Source organism: Dipodomys spectabilis, unplaced genomic scaffold (genome assembly GCF_019054845.1).
Source record: "Dipodomys spectabilis isolate Male_0828 unplaced genomic scaffold, ASM1905484v1 ptg000125l, whole genome shotgun sequence".
In the NCBI taxonomy this organism is placed as follows: Eukaryota; Metazoa; Chordata; class Mammalia; order Rodentia; family Heteromyidae; genus Dipodomys; species Dipodomys spectabilis.
In genome coordinates this window covers 2,267,336-2,288,258 of record NW_024870802.1, presented here as the reverse complement: position 1 = coordinate 2,288,258, position 20,923 = coordinate 2,267,336, and the positions used below count along the sequence as shown (strand labels likewise).

The 20,923-nt window shown below is 47.9% G+C and overlaps 1 protein-coding gene across 3 annotated transcripts in view; it reads right to left on the bottom strand.

The window, feature by feature from the left end:
- Positions 1–20,923, bottom strand: part of Afap1l2 (actin filament associated protein 1 like 2) — a 97,041-nt gene that overhangs the window by 19,594 nt on the left and 56,524 nt on the right. For all 3 annotated transcript variants that reach the window (XM_042689470.1, XM_042689468.1, XM_042689469.1), the window contains 4 exons: positions 17,249–17,377; positions 9,904–9,978; positions 8,549–8,643; positions 4,860–4,950 (listed from right to left, as the gene is read on the bottom strand). In XM_042689470.1, the coding sequence (XP_042545404.1) occupies positions 4,860–4,950; positions 8,549–8,643; positions 9,904–9,978; positions 17,249–17,377 (390 nt within the window). The remainder of the gene's footprint in view (positions 1–4,859; positions 4,951–8,548; positions 8,644–9,903; positions 9,979–17,248; positions 17,378–20,923) is intronic.

Here is a 20,923-nt window from a genome sequence, read left to right as displayed (position 1 = left end):
CCTTAGACTCCTTTCAGTTCCTTTTTCTCTCTCTCTCTGCCAAGTAACCCTGGACAGAATGAGCCTCTTCACCTGTCTCTATGCCCCTCCTCTGCTGCTGGCTATGAGCCTACCTCACATTTCTGTTGTTTGAAAGAATCCTCAAACTCACCCCAGGGCAAGTGCACATACACCACCTGCCTCAGTTTCTAGTTTGCTACCACTGCCCTGCAAGAGTTGTTCCCTTCTCCAGACTCATGTTTGCACTCCAGCCCGACAAAACCATGCTGTCTATCTTATCTATCTATTGATCTACCTACCACCTACCTATTTATCACTAATGATCCACTTGTCATCCTTAAAAAGCAGAGCATAAGGAAAAAGGAGTCCCAGGATTTCAAGCCTTGGCTCGGCACAGATGCCTTGTCTGTCATGACCTTGCTGACCATAGGCCAAAATTCCCTATGGACAGCAAGCTTAAACCTCCTGATCACTGGACATTGTCTTCCATTCAGAAAAATGGGCCCAATGACTACCTCCTGTAATTTCTGTATGACAGTCCTTGTTCTGCCCCCAAGTCAGACTGAATGGTACCTCTCTTCTGTCCTATGATACGCTTCAGAGAGGGACAGCCTATGGAGTGTTCAAGTCTTCTCAGAAGGACCCAGAAGCTTCTCTCCTATCTGCAAAGCTGGGATTTTGCATATGAACAAAAAAACACCTAAATTTTAATTAGAATATAGGAAAAATGGAAAGGAGCGACTACAATAGTTATTTTAATATTTATAAAAAATATCAATTGAAATATTTTAATGTCAATTTTCCTTTTAGAAGCAGTGTGTTGTTTCCTTCTTGGCTTGATTTTTTAAAGTTGCATATCCATGATTTTATACCTAGTAAACAAAAATGGAAATTTCAGTACAACTCAGCAGGGGACTCTGAACTTTCTTATTGCTGATGGCAACATGAATCCACAAAGCCTCTTAGAAAGCAATCTGGCAGTCTATTGTCTCAAGAGCCATAAACACTCATACTCTTTGATCCAAGAATCCCATTGTCCTAGAGTTCATCTTAAGAAACTAGATTTAAAAAAAAAAAAAAAGGAGGAAGAGCTAGGGATGCAGCTCCAAGGTAGAGTAATTGCCTAACATGTACAAGGCCCTAGGTTTACTCCCAACAGCAAAATAAATAAATAAAAATAGTAAAGAGGAGGGAGAAATGTTCCATGCATAAATATAAATATAATCATCCAGGAGTTAGTTAGAGCAGAAGAGGACTGGATAAGGAAAATATTTTTTTCATCCATTTAGGGGAACCCAGGAAACTGTAATCAATTAAAGCCCTCCATATCAGTTGCCAACTCAGCAAACTCCCCTGGGAGTTGATGACAGGGGAAAAGGGCACAACTAGGATTATGTATTCTAATAGATCAGCATGAGAAGGTATCAGAGAACTCACAGCAGCTGATATGTGCGGGAGGTAGGATGAAGGTCAGTATTTTTTTTTTGTTCTTTTAACTTGTCCTTGTTGTCAGTATGGTATGCTCTGGGCAAAAAGTGCAATAAGAAGAAAGAATATCATTGGGATTTTTCCTTCAAGAACAAAAATTGACAGAGGGAGGATACAGGGCTTGGTATATAGAAGTCGGGTCTGCCCCTACCTCATCCTGCATGTTTTAGCAACCATTCTGATACCATAGGTTCCCAGAAAGCTAACTTGGAAATAATATGTTGTCAATTTGTTGCTTAGAGAAAATTAGGACAAATGTATGAACAGTAAACGTGAGATCTTCTTAAGACAGGTTCCTGGCTCCCAGGAAGCATTTGGTGAGCAGGAATGAAAGGCAAGATGTTCAGATAATTTCACTGGGATGCACCCAGTGAAGGGAAGAAAGGCTCTGCATGCTCAGGGTCTTTCACCATTTTCAATGCCACAGGAAGAGTTGGTCTGTGAAAGGCAGAGTATGTCACTTCTCATACACACAGCAGATGGATGGGTGTGTGTGGACATGCAGGACCCATGCAGGAGAATGGAGAGATGCTCACTCTCGGGCCATGCAGCCATCTCTGAGAGCACACAGCAGGTGAGGAATCATCACATTCTAGCTTCAAAACAAGCAGTACCCAAGGTAATCGTGGCATAAATGACTCCTTCCGGCACCTGTACCCATCTGGGGACTCCAGCAGGGAGAAATCCACCAGAATGATCTTTATGATGTCCCGAAGGAGGCAAGAAGAGAGAGAGAGAGAGAGAGAGAGAGAGAGAGAGACAGAAACAGAGAGAGTGAAGATAAACAGGACCATACCCAAGTACAGAGACTCGGAGGTAGCCATGAGAGGTTGGTGCTCCCCCTCCAAGACGTGGGCTTGTCAAGACACAGCCCCCCCCTCCTTTCCCATCCATATGACTATCTGACACCAGTGGAATATAAACAGAGCCATGTGCGTTGCTTCTGGCTGGAGCTTTGCTTTTAAGGAGAAGACAGGAGTTCTCTGCTGTATCTTTACCGAGGATTCAGTGGCCCCAGAGGGTGGCAGAGCCAGTCATGGAAGGAACTTGGGTATCAAAACAACAAATACAAATTATACCGACATCAAATACAGTGAAAGCAGGGGTTGGGGGAGGGACATAATAATTTGTGGAGGGGAAGAGGAAAAACAAGTCATTTAAATAAGGATACAGGTGGACCCGTTGCAACATTTAGAAGTACAAGTTGTCATGTCGCAAACGAACTTTACAACTTTGGTGGGGGCGGGGGGGGGGGGAGGGTTGGGTGGGGGGGGGTGGGGGGAGGCTGGGAAGGGATGGGAAGGGTAAACAAAGGAGGAGGCTACAATGCTTGATAAGAAATGTACTCATTATCTTGCCCATGTAATTGTAACCCCTCTGTATAGTATTTTCACAATAAAAAATAAATAAAAATTTAAAAAAACAAACAAACAAAAAAACCAAATACCCACATTGAACTGCTCTGTGAGTGATTCGGGTCTTTATTGTGCCACTATAAAATGACACCGGGTTGTTGTTAGAGCAGCTGGCATCGCCGCCACCCCCCACTCACATGAAGAGCCTGATATCTTGGGCAAGCAAGGAGAGACCCGGATGTTTCCAGGTCATCAGGATGCTCATGAAACCTTCTCTGTCAGAGAGAGGCCCCTGACCCAGTGGGGCGGTGTGGGAACGCTGCTGACAAAGTAGGACAAGTGACCCATTGCTTGGCCTGGTGCAGGAAATCAGCAAATTCAGTGCTGGCCAACAAACTAGAACAAGGGGCTGGAGCCCAGTGTTCCTTCGTCCTGTGCAACCTGTGTGTCACAGGCTCAAGCAGGTGTAGGGACAGAAGGCAGGAAGTGGAGCCAGGCTGGAGAAATCCTCCTCTGTCCTAAGTGGGCCACCTTCCCGAGCCACCTCCAGTCCTGTGGTGGCAGGAGATCTGGCAATCTCCCCTCCCCCCCCCCACCCCCGCCACACACACTGAGTGCAGGCTGTCTCCTGGTGATCATCCCCCAGGTCCTGGTAGCAACTCAGAAGGATTCAAAGTCAGTGGAGAGACAAACTCCAAGAGGTTGAGCTCTTTCTGACCACTTCTTGTTTGTGTGGAGACCGAGCACCCCACGAACAGGCCCCTGTGTGTCTGAGAGGCAGGCCCTGGCTGGCAGGGCCACACCCGAGAGAGACAGGCTCAAGGTGCATTGGAGGCACTCACTGTGGTGAGTCACTCCTCCTACTTTCAGGATGCACCAGACAGCGGCACCACGCCCTCTGCTGTGGTCTAAAATCACAGTCCAGGCTGCGACCCAGCCTCCCTGGGCTGAAGCTAAGTGTCTGCCCACAATGCCTGCTTCTGAGAACTCCTCAGTCTCAACAGGCCCTCCCCTCCCACACAGTTCTGGGACCTGAGCAAGGGAGACCGTGTGAAGAAAGAGAAGAATCTGAGGTGGCTCCAAGTCCCGGATCCCACCTCATCATTCCTCCTCTTATTTATGGAACCATAATAACACCCATCTTCAACCATCTACATCACCACCACCAGGGAACTTTATACATTTTATGTTGGCAAACAGCTGTATGATTGAGAAGCCCTTTTGCTTACAAAGGGAGAAAAGAAGATGAAGGTAAAAAGGTGCTACAGGGCAAATGTTGACTGTCTCTCAAAGGTTCCTTTTCTGTCATTCTCCTGTTCCTACCACACTGGCCTCCTTGTGGTTCCTCAAACACTCCAATGGTTGGTTTACACACCAGGCCTTTGCATATACTGTTTGTCTGTCTACAAAGTTCTTCCTGAAGTTATCTGTCTGATCCATTTCCTACAGCATCCAGGAATCTGCACAAGATCATGCTGTCAGAGAATAACTCCTCTCCTGCTGAAATCCAGCCACTTCTGTTTTCTATCTTAACACATATCATTACCCAACACAGTCTGTGTTTAATTGTTTGTCTGTCTTCTCTCCATCCAATCTGAGTATTTCTGCCTTTGCATGCAGTGGAAGAATTTGGAGGCTGAGTTCTCACTTAGCCTGGCCTCCCATGGCCTGGTGCCTCTCAGCCAACATCTCTCCTCTACCATCTTTCTGTATTGAATGTAGTAACAGCTACGTGGGAATCTAGAACACACAGATCCAGGAAATGTGCACAGTGTGAGCCATCCTCAACCCCTTCTTACAGGGAGGCTGGTTCTCGCAGGGGTCCTGGAGATACATCCAGATCAAAGGCTAAAATATCCCATGACCACTTCTCAGCTGCAGCCATTTTCTCCCATAATGGCAGCCCCAACTGCCTCTGCCTTCCAGCCTGGGATGAGCAGGGGGTTACCACCAGACAGCATGGACCACTGGGTTAGAGCAGTAAGACCCCTTCCAGGCCCAGCCACTGGGACATACCATTAATGGAAGTGTCATATGGCTCTGCCTCTTCGTAGTAGCCCTCTGGAGACTCAACCTTTGGGACAGCAAGCTGTTTTCGCTCTGGAATCTGTAGCATGAACAAGTCAAACAAACATCTTCAGCCATGATATGTAGGGAGCATCTTGAAATTAATCCTTTGGATAGAATAAGAAACTCTAGAGCAAAATAATCTTCCAGCTGGCTGGACTTTAAGGAAAGAAGGAGAAGAATGTGAGGTACCAGGAGTCCCAGCCTTGAGATAAGACAGCCGCTGCGCATGGCTTCCCTTCTCTGTAGGTAAGAATCGCACCAGGCCACGTGCTGGTGGTGCACACCTGTAATCTGAGCTACTCTGAGGATTGTGGGTCAGAGACAGCCAGGGTAAGAAAGTCTAGAAGAGTCTTAACTTCAAGTAACCAGCAAAAATTATTGCAAGTAGAGTAGTGGCTTAAGTGGTAGAGCATTAGCCTTGAGTAAAAAAGCTAAGAGACAGTGCCCGGGCCCTGAGTTCAAGCCCTAGTACCAACACACGTACACACACACACACACACACACACACACACACAAACACAATGTATGTTCAGGGATTCACGGGGGAGTTGGGGTGGAGATGGCTGTGCTGGCCAGGAATATAAACAGTGGCCACCAAACATCTGTTTTTCCTGCAGTGACTGTAGCACCTGGCCATATAGGCAGCAAGCCTGGAAAGGCCATGGCTGTCTGAGTCACCATCCACACCCACATGCTCACTCAACCTCTGGCTGCCCTTGCATTGCTGGACAAGCTGCTCTCCATAGAGTCCACGGAGGTGGGGATGGGGACCAAGCCACGTGTTGAGAATCAAGCCTCGTGGCTGACAAGCATCCTGAACCTGGGGCACAGTGTACCGTGCTGGCCAGCCAGTGATACCGTGGACCTCAGGCAGCCATCAGTGATGTGGGGCCCAGCATTCAGCTAGAGGAGCCCCAGATACCCAGATACTCTGGGGTTGGGGAAGAAAGGAGGCCATGAGTTCACTCAGGCCCTGGGGTGGGGCTGCCAAGCTTCTTGCTTATGAGGCTGCTGCTGTTGGATTCTGCTTTTCCTGGCTCCACTGACCCTGATCTTCTGGGGGTGTTGGCCTAAGAATGATGGCCACTTCCCTAGAGACTTGACCAAAGACTAAGCGAGCAAAGACATGCATACACGAGTTTGGGCAGGAGAGATGTCTGGGTTGATATGTCAGACTCATGTCACATGGGAAACCCTGGGGGTGACTGAGGGTGCCTAGAGTAGACCGAGGAAGGATGTAGAAAAGGGAGCTATGGACACAGTCCACACCCTGTGTCTTTTCAGCAGAGCAATGGTCACACAGGGGAGAAAACTGGCTTGCACTGTAAAGTCAGCTGGCCCTTCTGGAACTTTCCCTGGGCCTGGACTCCATCCACAGGATGATTATAAGTTTTGGAAAGGCCCCTGGAACCTTACTATTCCTGTGTGGTGACATTTTCTCTACTCCTGCACCACATTTCTTTCTGACAAGGCCATGAACCTATCCAGGCCAAGGAGCCCATTGTAGATGTTACTGGAAGCCTCTCTAGAGAAGCCACATGCCTACTAGCCCCTGCTGCCTGACCCCTACCCAGCTCAGAGCTCTTGATACAGAGGACTGGCAAATGAGGAGGATCCCAGGGACAATTGTGCCCACCAGGCCCAGGCTCTGGGCCGCTTGGTCCACTGTATTTGGGAAACATAGATTTGTAGAGACTTGATGCATGGTGAATTCATCTCACCATGAGCAGCTGCTTTCCACCAGGCAAAGCTCAAGTGATCAAAGCCTGGGATACATCAGAAAGCCTTTTGCCAAGAACCACCAGCAATGCGATGGGATCCTCAAAGTCAGGGCAAGAGTGGGGAGAGGAGCAGCTGGAGTGAGCCCAGCCTGGATTTGCTCTGTACAGAACCTCCAGGAACTCACGGTCCAGTCCTGCCGATGGCCTCCCAGCTGCAAGGTGAGGGCCAGGGTCTTTGCAACTCTCTGAGTTTGTTTCCTATGAAAAATGGTGTCCTTCCTCTGGTAGGGGATTGTGTCTGTGTGCGTGGAATGGGGTGGGAGTTTGGGACCCAGTCACTGGCATCCTCGGCATCATGGGACACCCAGGGGCTAGAGATTAGGCTGCCAATAATCACCCATTCTGAGAAGAAGAGCCCCATCAGCTGTGACTCAGCAAGAGGGACCTGGTGCAATGAACGGTTGCAGGCAGGCATGAAGTGGAGTCACATCCTAGTTTAAGGAGCCCTGATGCCTTCAGGAAGGCTCAAAGAAGAAGTCAGTCCAGCTATCTAGGATTGGGAGCCCCTCCGAGGTGATGTGAACCCATAGATAAGGCAATGTTCATTGGCCAGAGGTCAGTGATGGTGGAATCAGCTTAATGCTAGGATGGATCCTAGGGGTCATTCTGCCTCTGCTTTCTATATAGATCCTTCCCATCTGTGGCCCTGTTCCTACTCTAAGAATCTTCTCACCCCAAAGGGGAAAGGACGTAGGTTCAAATCCTGATGGTACCACTCAGATGCTTTGGGCTTCCTCCCTTAAAACATAAGTACTACTACCACTTACTCACTGAGAACTAGCATAGTTCTTATAGCAGAGGCTTGGAGCCTTAACTTGGTGAACAGACAGATGCCAAGATCACTTCTACTTAAACATCAGAGGACAAAGGGCTAGAGACCTTAAGTAACTTTCTCAGGGTCAAAGAGCTAGTAGATGACAGAGCTGAGATCTGGACCCAGGGCTGCATGATTCCCATCCACCGGTCTATCTATCTATCTATCATCCCTTCACTCTTCAGTCTATCCATCCATCATCCATCCATCCATCAATACATTCACCTGCTTACCCACACACTCATCGTATTGAACAATTATTTGTGTGTGGCCTACTTCACAACACTAGACATGAAGTAAAAAAACAAAAACAAAACTGAGAGGCACAGTCCCCGTCTTGGGGAGTTTCTATCTGGTGGAGAACACAAATAATAAAAATGCCATGTCACAGTGGCAAGTGTCACAGAAGGGTGACTGGCTTGGTGGGCTAGAACAGGGATGGATGGCTCAGGTAGCCAGGTCAAGGCAATTCCAAGAGCTTCTTCTAAGAGGTGATAGTCACTGATGGGTCATGACCCAGGAAGTGAAAAATATTGCAGCACCGCTGACCACAGCACAACCTAAGAGCAGAAGGGAAGCCAGGGAAGAGCCAATGTCAAGAAGCTGCTCCTGTATCTGGACTGGACACGCAAGTCTTGCCACCAGGTCTGGAATGAGGAAGTTTGTTTCTAACTGAATAAGAACCACTAATGGGTTTCAGGCAGGAAGTATAGTGAGATAAGATTGACATTTGGTCATGGGGGCCTCAGCTGGTGACCAGAGCAAAACATGGCCCTTGTTGTGTGGCACTGGGGACAAAGCCCGGCATGGCATTTGATATAGAGTGATAAAGCACTTGATAAAAATCTCCCTCGTAGTGTCAGGAGTCTCGTGGGTCTGAGCAAATGACAATGGCCCCTGTGGGCTTTCTGTAACATCTTTTTTGCCCCATACCTTGCACACAGAGGATACTGGGGAAACACCAGAGGCTTGGAGGACTGACGCCTCGGACAAGGGCCTCGGTCAGGGAAGTACATCAGAGGCCCTGGGCCCACACTTACCATCTTGGATGGCGGGAGGTCGGGGAGGCTCTTCTGAGGGGCGGACGTGTGCAGGCTGAGCTCCCCGTTGATCAGTGGGCCCTGTTCCTCTGGCACTGTGGACAGGAAGAGGAGAAGCCATTGGTAGGGGGTGTCTGCGCATGGCAGGGTCTTATTACCTAGGAATGTCCGGTCACTTGGCCTGTCCTTGTCTCGTGAGTTCTATTTGAGCAGGTGTTAATTACCCAGGTAGGCGGCCATGGGAGCTGAAGTACTTTTTTTCCTCCCAAAACAGGAAATGTGCCATGGACAGATTCCTTGGGGTTCCTGGCAGGCTTCTCACCCTTCCCTGACATATGCCCCACGTCAGAAACAGTCCAGCCAAGCAGGGAAGCTGCCTGGCGGTCACTATATTAAGCTGGTCTCAGTACAAACCCTGTTATTATGGTTCCTCCCTCCCACAGTTTACCCACAAGGCAAATGACCCTGGGTAGAGTTGTCACTGTCCTCTGGATGAGGTCTACAGTTCCAGGCTTGGTGCTGGAGGTAGTATGGGGGGGGGGGTGTGGTATGATGAAGTTAGGGTACCAATTCTCTGAGTTAAAGGCAAGGCACTGAAGTTGCTTTACTTCGACCAGTCCAGCCAGATCTTAAACAAGATAGTTCAGGCAGGTCTGACCTCCGGCTATGGTGACCTATGTCCAGAGTCTGTTCTATTGAAGGCAAGCTTTCAGTAGGATAGAAGTAAGCACTTTAGAAACTGTGTCCCTATCTCTCTCTAAGCCATTCCATTTGAGCTACAGGCTTGGTGGTTAGGAGATGGTGCTTTGCCCTCTCTGCTGTGGGGCAGTTCTGCAAACTTCCCTGCCTTCTGGGGTCCCATCAGACCCATTCCAAAGGAGACAGAGGCACTAGAGAGGAAGCCACAGATTCTTCCAATAGGAGGAAAACTGTGCTGCCTGAGCCCCTTTGAGCTTCATCTGGGAACATGCGTGCAGTTGCTGACATGGCCATTTCTCCTCCTTCCTCCCAATCAGACCTCTATGAAAACACACAGAGCTGGAACTGTGGGATCAGCGCCACACACAGCTGCTCTCCTCCAACATCTGAATTATGACTTCCTGTTCCTGGGATGATGCTGGGAAAAGCTAAGCGATTTTAGGCACAGATTCCTTAGTCAATCAGCAAGGAGGTGGTGGCCACTGAAACATCCGAAAATACATCAACCCAAAATACCAAAACTAAAAATGTGGATGCCGCAAATAACTCCTCAGGCCTGTCTGGATGCTGGCTGGGAGGGAGCAAGGAGAGAATGGAACCAAGCCTGCGCCTACCCTTCCCAGGACTGGCTAGCCCTCAGCCTGCCCAGCCCATACCTTTGTCCTGAGACTCTGCATTCTGCTGCCTGTTGATGGTGACTTTGTTCATGTAAATGTACTCTTCATCAGAACCTGCAGAAAAAGATATGGGCTTTGTGTGACTTTGTGCTGGGACAGAAAGAAACACTCTCCCTATGACATTTTCCTCCGCGTAGGTCCCAATAAAAGCACCAGGCACTTCCAGTTGATTAAGAATTCACCCATAGGCTGGGTGCTGGTGGCTCACACTTGTAATCCTAATTACTCAGGAGGCTAAGAATGGGCAGGAAAGCTAGTGAGACTTTGAACTACTAGCTAGTGAGTCCATTGAACTACCAATAAAAACTGGAAGTGGAGCTGTGATTCAAGTGGTAGAGTGCTTAACTGTGAACTCAAAACTCAGGCCCTGAGTTCAAGCCCCAAGAATCTATCATAGAAGCTAAGCAACAGTGGCTTATCCCTGTAATCTTAGCTATTCAGGAAGCTGAGATCTAAGGATTGTGGTTCACAGCCAGCCCAGGCTGAAAAATCCATGAGACTCCAATTAGCCAGTAGAAAGCCAGAAATGGAGCTTTGGCTCAAGTGGTAGAGTGTAGCCTTGAGCAAAACAGCTAAGGCCCAGGCTCTGAGATTAAGCTCTAGTGCGTGCATGCATGTTCATGCATGCCCGACGCCTCCCCCAATGCATCATAGCGCTGGCAGATTTCCAAGCAAGATGAGTTGCTAACTGCTAGTTTTTAGGCTGGGGTGGGCATAAAGGGGGTGTGAAGGGCAAGGTGCAGAAGGATAGCTTCAGGAATAAAAACAGTAAAGTTGAAAGGCATCCAGAGCTTAAAGATGTATCAAGTTTGTTCTACAGAGCAGGTACACATCTGGGTTTCCCAGTACTTCATTTACATTGTCAAGTATCTTCTGATCCTAGTCTAAATTACTTGACTGTACTAATCAGAGATGTCTAGATAAAATGGGCCTGGCAAAGAACCTGAACATTTAGCCCGGAGGCTTCTTTGAGTGGTGGGGGTGTCACTAAGGGGAAGCCTAGGTGGGCATGGTATGGGCTCTGAGTCTAGAGGGGTGAGAAGGCTGGGAACGGGCTCTGGGGGGCCACTGGCCACCTGCTCTACCCTCCAGCAGCTTAGCCATCTCTGAGATCCCTTGGCCTAGGCGCCTTCCCAGTGCCCGCCAGCAGAGGAATATGCTGGCCAGCCCCTGCCACGCGCTTGGTTCTCGCTCCCCAGATATCATTCTTCACTTCCCCTAGAAGATCTTTTGCAGCTCTTCACCTATATTTCCTAGAAACTTTCTAGTGGCTGGAGCGTGCTCGGGAGCCAAAGGACCCAGCTCAAAGCTCTGGCAAAGGAGGCGATTCCGCATCTGTCTGTTACATAGCCACAGACCCCCAAGACCTCCAGCCTCAAACCAGCTGGCAGGAGGAGGCCTGGTGAGCCCGCAGCCATCAGCCACTGCAGGCCCCGCCAGGACCAGTGGGCAGTGTTGTACTAGGCAAGGATTGCAGTAGTTAATGGGAGACAATTCTGTGGAATATTCACCAACTGAGACACATGGGCTGGCTGAACAGTCAGAGTACAGTGTAGGGGACAAGTGCTTTGCAGCTCAGCCAAGCAAGCCATCGACAGCACAGTGCCGGGCAAAATGTCTCACCCTTCGAGACATTGTTTGCATGGGAAATGGTAAGGATAAAATACTGTTTCGTTTCTACCTAGCTCTGGAATCTTCAAGAGTGCTAAACTCAAATCATTAGGGAATTAGAAAAAGTAAGATAAGCTTAGAGTTAACAAAGATTTTCAGTCTTAAACAAGGTAAATAGCTCAAGGATTCCAAATAGGACAAATGGTCCAATAAAGCATGGCCTGCCAACATACAGAAATAGCATGTCATTTCAAAAATAAATAAATAAGCCAGGCACAGTTGGCTCACACCTATAATCCTAGCCACTTAGGGAGGCTGAGATCTAAGGGTTGTGGTTCAAAGCCAGCCTGGGAAGGAAAGTCTATGAGATTCTTAACTCCAATTAACCACACGCACACATACACGCACATGCACACACACACACACACACACACACACACACACACACACACACACACACACAGAGAAAGAAGTGAAGGTGTGGCTCAAGTGACAGAGCACCAGCCTTGAGCAAAAATGCTAAAGGACAGCACCTAGGCTCTGAGTTCAAGCCTGTGTAAATTGTCACAAGCATATTTAAGGAGATTGGGAGAGTAGTTTACTTTTCCTGGGTTTCTATCCTTTGTTCCAGCTTTATACTTCCAGAAATCTATCTTATGGGGAGATACCAGCATATAAATAAAAATTTCTTTGAAGATGCTCATTGCAATATTGTGTGAGATTAAAAGGAAAGGAAAGGAAAATACAATGTAAATGCCCACCGACTGGAGGCAGAGTAATTAATGGACAAGTGGCAGCGTAGCTCCACTTCTGCTGTCTGCAAAGATATCCATGAATTGGGGTTAAGTTAAATGATAAGTTGTGTTTCAGGGTCGAAATGTGGCAACATGTAGAAATGTGCCTCCAGACTATAAATGCAAAGAGAACATAGAGAAGAAACATGGGCGAGAAACCACAAATATATGAAAATGTTGAGATGGCCTGGTAGGGATCAGCAAAAATTTGGGAATCTATTTAGAGATTCTCAATGTGTATTTTTTGCGATCATTTCTTTTTTTTATATATGTGATTAGTTTCACACTCTGTACAGAAAGGAAAAAGCAAGATATTGATGTTATTGACGTTATTCTTTTAACAGATTTTAGGCAGGTGCTTTTCCCAAAGATAATTTGTAATTTATAATTTGTAAATTACAGGAAAAACCCCTCACACTGTCTGCTATTTTAGAAAAAACACAGTGAACTTGGCCCTAGAAGGCTGCTGTTTTGTACTCTGTCTGTGGGGAGGTGCAGCTGCTTCAGGCTAGAGAACCTTCTATTTGTCACTCATTCATTTTCTCAAGTGCCTTGAAGCCAGGCACTGGTGGCTCATTTATATTCCTAGCTTCTTAGGAGAGTGAGAGCTGGAGGATAGAGGTTTGAAGACACCCCAAGCAGAAATGACCAAAGGGAGTCCATCTCCAAAAAGCTGGACTAGAGGTATGGCTCAAGTAGTAGAACACTTGCTGTGAGCATGAAAGCTAAGCAAGAGGGTAAAGCCCTGAGTTCAATCCTTGGCACCAACACACACACACACACACACACACACACACACACACACACACACACACACACACACACAGAATGCTTTGAGGATACAGAAGAGAACCAAAGAGACCTTGTCACTGCTTTCATGAACCCAACAGTCCAGTGTGAAGAGATGACCCCCTCCAGGTGGTGTGGAGAGATGAGCTGATAGTACTGAGATAACGGGTGTCATTTCTGGGGATCTGCCCAAAAGGAGCAGCAAGTGACCCTTCTCCCACAGCTGGCGTGTGGTGGGAGGAGCCTGAGCTCTTGCTACAACTGGATACACAGACCATTTGAAGTGTCCCCAATCAGAAGGGCAGCTACTGGAACAGCCTGGAGCCTCTGGGCGGAGGAGACAGGGGGCATGGTTCTTGCTGGCAAAGGCACCAACACCACACACAGGCAGTCAAGTCCCTGATAAGTAGCCCTCAAAAAGAGGGGGCAGGAAGTTTATTAAGGCAAGGAAAACATCAGCTTAGAACATCCAGATGGATGTTTCCATCTGAAAAGCACAAATGTGTATTCAAATACATACACAAGCACACAGGCACACATGCATGCACACACACACACACATGCACACACACACACACTGCCTCACATGTGCAAGTGACAAGGAATCTTGTGACTGGCTTTTCTGAAATGATCAACCTGCCTCACCTTTAGGATAAGCTTTAAGGATAAGTTTTCCTATTCATACAGTGAGGAAGAGGCCTAGGGGAAGACCGATACTCCAGATTCTGTCTGTTCCCAGTACAACAGCTAACCCGTTGCAATAGAGCCAGGGAATGTAGTGGTGAGGCCCACCTTCCCTGGCTCCATGACCAATCACCTTCCCTGGCTCCATGACCAATGGCTGTGTGCCTCTGCGCAAGTGATTAGTCCAGCCCTGGTTCCCTTGTTGGTAAACTGGGGATAACAGGAAATCTTTCACAGATCAGAGGATGAAGTGACATAATCCCTATCACTGAACACATTAAACACTCCCTGCCAGTAAGGAGCCAGTCAATGTAAGTTGCTGGTCTAAGGAGCGCAAAGAGGGCCAGAGGGAAACTCACACAAGCAGCAGCTGTAGTAATGGGTAGACTCATGCCTGAGAAGACATGGAGTAGGTATGGTAACAGATATCAGTGATCTGGGGGCTCGCTGGAGATGCTTCTCACTGAGAAGCCCTAGATTTTGTTCTCAGCAGCCCCCCTCCTCACCCCAACAATCTGCAGACCCCAGAAGTGGGAAAGCTCTGACTTGACCAAGGCAGATGGAGAGCAGCACAAAGGCCATCCTACAGGGAGCCACGCGGCACGCAAAGGCAGAGGGCCTGGCCGGAGCCACTGCCAGTGCGCTCACTCCAGAAGCCATGGGTCAGGCTGATCACAAAGAGGTGTTTTCCAGTTCCTAACAGAGGCTGTCTTTATAAGCCAACATTCTCAAGTCGGAGCACATCTTCAAAGGTCTGGGGAGTGTGCTTTGTAAAGGATCCACTGATGAATCCCTCCGAGGGGTGAGTCATTCCTCCCCTAACTCTGGGGCTTTGTGCTGTGGATTTCCCCTCTGCTGTTCCCACCAGCGTTTGTTTGATGTGCGGGCCTGGAAGACGCAGCTACAAAGCCAGGAGGAGCCTGGGAACTGCTAAGGTAGCAAAGGTGTGTGTGGGGGGGGGGAACTGCAGGAAAACATCCCTGATGACGTGGTGGGGAGCCAGGATTGTTCCTCTAAGGAGACAGTTTCTGCTTTTGCGGTGCCTGACATTCAGAGAAGAGAAATGCACCCCCTTCCTCCCCCCACCCCCCATGCACCCCCTTCTTCCCCCCACCCCCCGCCGAGCCTGGGGCCCTGAATTGCAGCCTGGCAGACTCAGGTTAGATGCAGGAAGCATTTCCTGACTGCGCTGGCTGGAGCAGGTGGAGACTTTGCTTCCCTGGCATGGCTGTAGGTTGCTCCTGCTGAGAGGCAGATGGATTCAGTAGGCTCTGATGGTCCCTTAACTGTCCCCAAACAGCAATTTCCTGTTCCCAAACACCTGACAGAAAAATCAACTCAACAACTGTGTTGACTTTACAAGGTTTTCTTTTTAAAAAAAAAAGGGGGGGTGAGATCTAGATTTAATATAAATGAAATCATGCGTCCACGAGAAGATCTATACAAGAATGTTCACCGCAGACTTAAAGCCTTATTGCTCAAATATGTAAACAGTCCAAACATCCATCAACAAGTGAACAGACAAACAGACAGTGGGATATTTACAGAATGGATTACCACTCGGTAGTGAAAGGAGCAAACCACATGGGAAGATCGCCTACTCGAAGGAAGCCAGACACAAAGCTTATCCCATATGACCCCTTCATGTCTATGAAGCTCCAGGACAGGTAGCCATTGTACAGAAGGAGAAATCAGAGCAACGTGGCATTTGTGTAGAGATGGGGGTAGGAAGAAAGTTACTAGGGATAGAGCAAGACAGAGCTTCCTAGATGACTAGATTGGAATAGTCCACACCTTGTTTCTTTAATTGATTTTATTAATTTTACTTTATTTTTGCCAGTCCTGGGGCTTGAGCCCTGGGCCTGGGTGATGTGCCTGAGCTTTTGTGCTCAAGGCTAGCATTCTACCACTTGAGCCACAGCTCCACTTCCAGAATTTTGTGGTTAATTGGAGATAAGAGTTTCCGAGTTTCCTACCCCAGTTTCCTAACCATGATCCTTAGATCTCAGCCTCTTGAGAATCTAGGATTACAGTCATGAGCCATCAGTGACCAGCTATGCCTTGTTTTAGATGGTGAGTTGCACACTGCATACAATAACATCTATGCTCTTCATTATAAATAAAGTTTATCATGATAAAGAAGATGGGCGTGGGCACCAGGGGCTCACACCTATAATCCCAGCTACTCAGGATGCAGAGATCTGAATATTGAGTGAGGGTCAAAGCCAGTATAGAGAGACAAATCCAAGAGACTCCTATTATAAGCAAAGAGTTAGAAGTAGAGGTATGGCTCAACTGGTAGAGCACTAGCCTTGAGAGAAAAAGCCAAGCAAAGGCCCTGAGCTTAAGCCAATACCAACACACACACACACACACACACACACACACACACACGATGAAAACATTACAAGATCAAGGTCTCACACACACACACACACACAAACACACACACACGATGAAAACATTACAAGATCAAGGTTCTGTGATTTATAGCTTTGAAACTACATTTTCCTCTTTTTCCCTTGAGCTGCATAATCCTTAGAATGTTATCTAAATTTTTCAGAGCCTCAGTTTCCTCCCTCTGTAACCACAGCACCAACCTTATAGGAATGCCTGAAAGACCGAATGAGCTCATATGTGTGCATGTAAGATGTCTAAACTTTAGGTGCTCTTGTAATAGTTGACTATTCCTTCTCTGCTTTCAATGGAGAAAGAAAAGTACTTTGAAAACATTTTCCTTACAATCTCACCCACAGGCTACTGTGTTGAGTGATCAGATTTCTGGGACTCTGACTCAAGCCAAGTCACCTCTGTGCCATTGTTATGGGTTGAACTGGGTCACTCCTCCCCAATCACGTGGTCCAAAAGACTTCCAAAGATGACTCTGTTTGGACATGGGGTCTTTGTGTGTGAACTCAAGGCCTGTTACTGGATAGCCAGATACTCTACCACTACTCTACATGCCTCCAGTCCTTTTTTGTACTGATTTATTTTTTAGACAGGGTCTTGTTTTCTGCCCAGGTACATCTAGACTCTGACAAGCATGCACCTTCTATCCATGGAGACTCCATCTGGAACCATAACCTTCTCATTTTCAACCTTACAGTAGCTGGGATTACAGGTGTGAGACCCCAGTGCCCAGCTATGGTCAGTAGAGTGGGCCTACTCCAGTATACGTGATATTTTAATAATAAGAGGAGATCAGACCCAGACAAACATAGAATGGAAATCACATGAGGACTCTGGGAGAAGACAGCCATCAGCAAGCCAAGGAGAGAGGTCCCAAAAGGAGTCAGTCCTGTCAGTATCTTGATCCCAGATTTCTAGCTTCAAGAAGTATGAGAAAATAACCATCTTTTGTTAAAGCTACCCATGTTGCATTTGCCATCACACGGCCATCTTTCCATTTCTGTGGGACCCCTCTGAATGGCAGGGCCCACACTTACTGCTGCTCTTGATGTAGAGGTGGAGGAGTTCAGCCAGGCCGCTCTTCCTCACCACGGCTGCACTGCTGAGGTTCTCCTGGTCCAGGATCCTGAGGAAGTCTTCCAGCTCGGTCAGCAGCTGCTCTAAGGCTAGAGAGCAAAAAACAAGAGAAAGTTTCAGTATCTGCTTTGCTCTAGAATCTACTGCATCCCCACTGTGGCCTCTCTAGTCCCAGATATGAGGCTGGTGACACATAGAATGGAGGGACCAGAAGGTGGGATTCTGAGTTCCATGAACACAGGAGAAGGGAAACAGGTCTTTGATCCCAACAACCTGAGTGGGAGCTGCAGGTCGATCATCTGGTAGAAGAGTGATAGAGACCAAGATGGCCCCATATCCCAAAAGTATTCTCTCTATCACCAACATATAGCCTTGAAGGTGTATTATGGAAAAACAGAATTCAACCTCCAGAGGGCTTTGCCAGGTGACCTCAAAGCTGTGGTTATAATCAAGGTCATTCTCATCTTGATTCTCTCCAGGTAACTTTGAAATTGCAACTTAACCTTCTCAGATCAGTTAAATAAATGCATCTAGTTCCATCCAATTCAGAAACCCTATGACCTAAGCTAGATCGTGGCTTGACTAGATGGCTCTCTAAAACACAGATCTACTTATAGAGCCTCACGAACTGCCCAAGGCACCCCAAATCAACCACCCATCCACCTTTCCCACCACGCTCACAGCCCAGCCTTTTTTCCTCCAATAGTCACACTACCATGGGTTCCCCACACATACACTAGCCAATCCCACCCATCCCACAGGTCTTGGATCAAGTAACATTCCTCCTACATCATCTTCTCTTAGCCTCTGGAACTGTGAGGGCACCTAACAGCATCCCGTGTTACCAGCCCCTCTGAAAGGCTGAATGGTACCCCCAGAAATCTACATCTTATTCCCCTCTCTTCTGGTGCATATGCTACTTTACATGACAACAGGGACTTCACAGTTTGGTGGATGTAAGATATCCCTGGATTATGTGATGGTAATCCAGTCCAAACTAATGCCAAGAGTCCTGATAAGATTCACACAGAGAACATGGGAGGACAGATGCAGGAATCAGAGGGAAGATGTTACACTATTGGCTCTGAGGCTAAAAAAAAGCTAGAGGGGCAAGAGAATGGATCATCTCCTGGGGCCTCCAGAAGGAACCCAGCCCTACAGGTGCTTGGATTCTAAGTAAATAAATTTGTGTTGCTTGGTAATTGTGATGACAATAATAAGAAACTGACACATTCTCTCACAGCTTTGTTCCTGTCTGTGTTACTATTTTACTGTAAGCTCCAAGGACATGCTTCTGTGTCTAACAAACATTGCCAGGGTCCAGCACAATGTCCAATAAATGTTGAATGAATGAATGAAAGCAAAAGCAAATCCATCTGCTTGCAGAATACACAGTGTCACTTTATGGCTGGTATACAAGAATATAAAACTCCTGGCCTAGGTCAAGTGAAGGGAAAGGCTGCTGATATCCCGGTATGTGGTAGATGCCACCTACTACAACACTAGGACAGATGCACTTTTTAAATGAATCTCTCACTGAAGCCAGGGCCTTGCACAGACTAGGCAAGCGCCATAGTACTGAACTATAGTCCAATCCTCCCTTTCCTAGTTTTCATAATATGGTAACAACACTGTGCCCAATTGGTCTATAAAACTAGCCTGCAAAGTTTACCGGAAAGACTGCTATTGTAAAACTCAGAACCTAGCGTCGTATCCAACATCAGGGCTCCTGCTTTGTTCATAGACATTGTTTCTCCAGGACTTTGTTACAGCCCAGGCTCCTTGCTCCTTGCTTTAACAGTGTCACTGGGAGCCAGTCAATGGCTCAAAATATCACCGGAAGTCTCTGCTTCTTTGTCCAGCACCTGCCCCTGCCCCTGCCACTTTTGTCTCTGGCTTCCTGGTCAGACCCACATCCACACAGAGCTGGTCTATAAATAACCAGCAGGAGAGAGGCAGGGGACAATGGACACACCTGAGAACAGGGTAGGGACAAAGCTCTTCCAGTTGGTCAAATATTTGTCCAAAAGGATGAGACACAAGAACTTTCTAGAAGACAGAGAGGCATGATGGGTAATCAGTCACTGCTGGCATTAGGGGATGGTACCTCCAGCATCCTGGCAGCCTTATTGGGGAAGAGCCCTGGGCATCTGGGCTAGTGGTGCTTCTTTTCTGGAGCCTGACTCAGTCCCAGGCCCTGCTATCACTAGACTGGATCACTAAGGGCGAAGAACCATACTGCCAACAATACCCTGCCATCCTCCAAGGTGCTGCTGCTGCTGTGGGAGCTGGCCAAGTGGGCTGAACAGGGGCAGCTCTGGGGATGGGAAAGGGAAGGCTGACAGTTAACCAAGAGAACAGAGAACTCCTGTAATCCTCGCTACTCAGGAGGCTGAGATCTGAGGACCCATGTAGCTCAAAGCCAGCCTGGGCAAGAAAGTCTATGCGACTCTTATTTTCAATTAACTACCAAAAGAGTCGGAAGTAGTGCCACGGCTCAAATGACAGAGAGTGAATCTTCAGTGACAATCCTAGGGACAGTACCCATGCCCTGAAGTCAAGCCCATTACTGGCACAAATTTAAAAAACAAAAGGAAGAAGAGAACAGAAGACAGAGAGACAATGGCAAAATGTTAACTCTTGCCTGAAATCCAGCCAGTGGGGACCACAACCCAGCCCATCACCCTTAGCTCTGGTAGGCTGCAAGCACCTCTTTACTATTATGGCAATAAGCTTACTCAGGGTCCACTGAGGGCTGCTCCCAGAGCAGGATTGAAAAAGAAAGAATAAAAATGAGATTTGAGTCTAAGGTTGGGTCCTGTTTTCTTTCTCCCAGCTATTCATGAGCTTCCTGTCAACTGCTGGAACGCAACTGGCTTCAGCAATGAATTCAAAGAAGCGAAACCAGGGAAAACAAAGCACAAATGGGAGGGAGGGGCTCCAGCCGTGCCCTCTGCTCTGGGGGCCAGGGGGGTGAGAGGGACTGCAAGGGAGCTGGGCTCTCTGCCCCATTTTCCTTGACCTTCTGATCCTCTCAAGGCTGTGTCTCTGCCACCACTGCTGCAGTAACCAAAGAGCAAAAGCACGAACACTGGAAATGCCTCTGCTCTTCCACATCCTTAGCTTTTCCCAAAAGCTGCTGGATTCCTGGAAAACAGCCCTTGTTGTGAGCAATAGCTAAGCCAAAGGGTAGACAGTCTGTGCCTGGCTCACACTGGGAGACAAAGATCACCCAAGTGGGTCTTCAGCCCTTCCAGGGAGCCTCTGACTATGGAGGGGACACCTGGTGAACACAGCAAGTAAGAACAAGATTAATTTGGGAATGTCTCCATCCACAGACCAGGAATGCACTAAAGAGGGAAATGTGGATTATCGGGGGCGGGGTGGGGAGAGGGTAGTGGACTTTATAAGATGGTCACTGAGACTGAGGAATGCATAGGAGTTCACCCAAGAGAGGCAGAACAAGAGTGGCTGTGTGTCAGGGACACACAGATCATGGGCAGAGGGGAAGGTGGGGATGAGCTCTGAGGCTAGAACTGTAGACTGGGGTGGGATGCTTAGGAGTTAGTACAAATCCTACAGGGCCTGGGATGTGCTGGGAGGGCCGTACAAGGCAGTCCTCTAAGCAGGCCGGA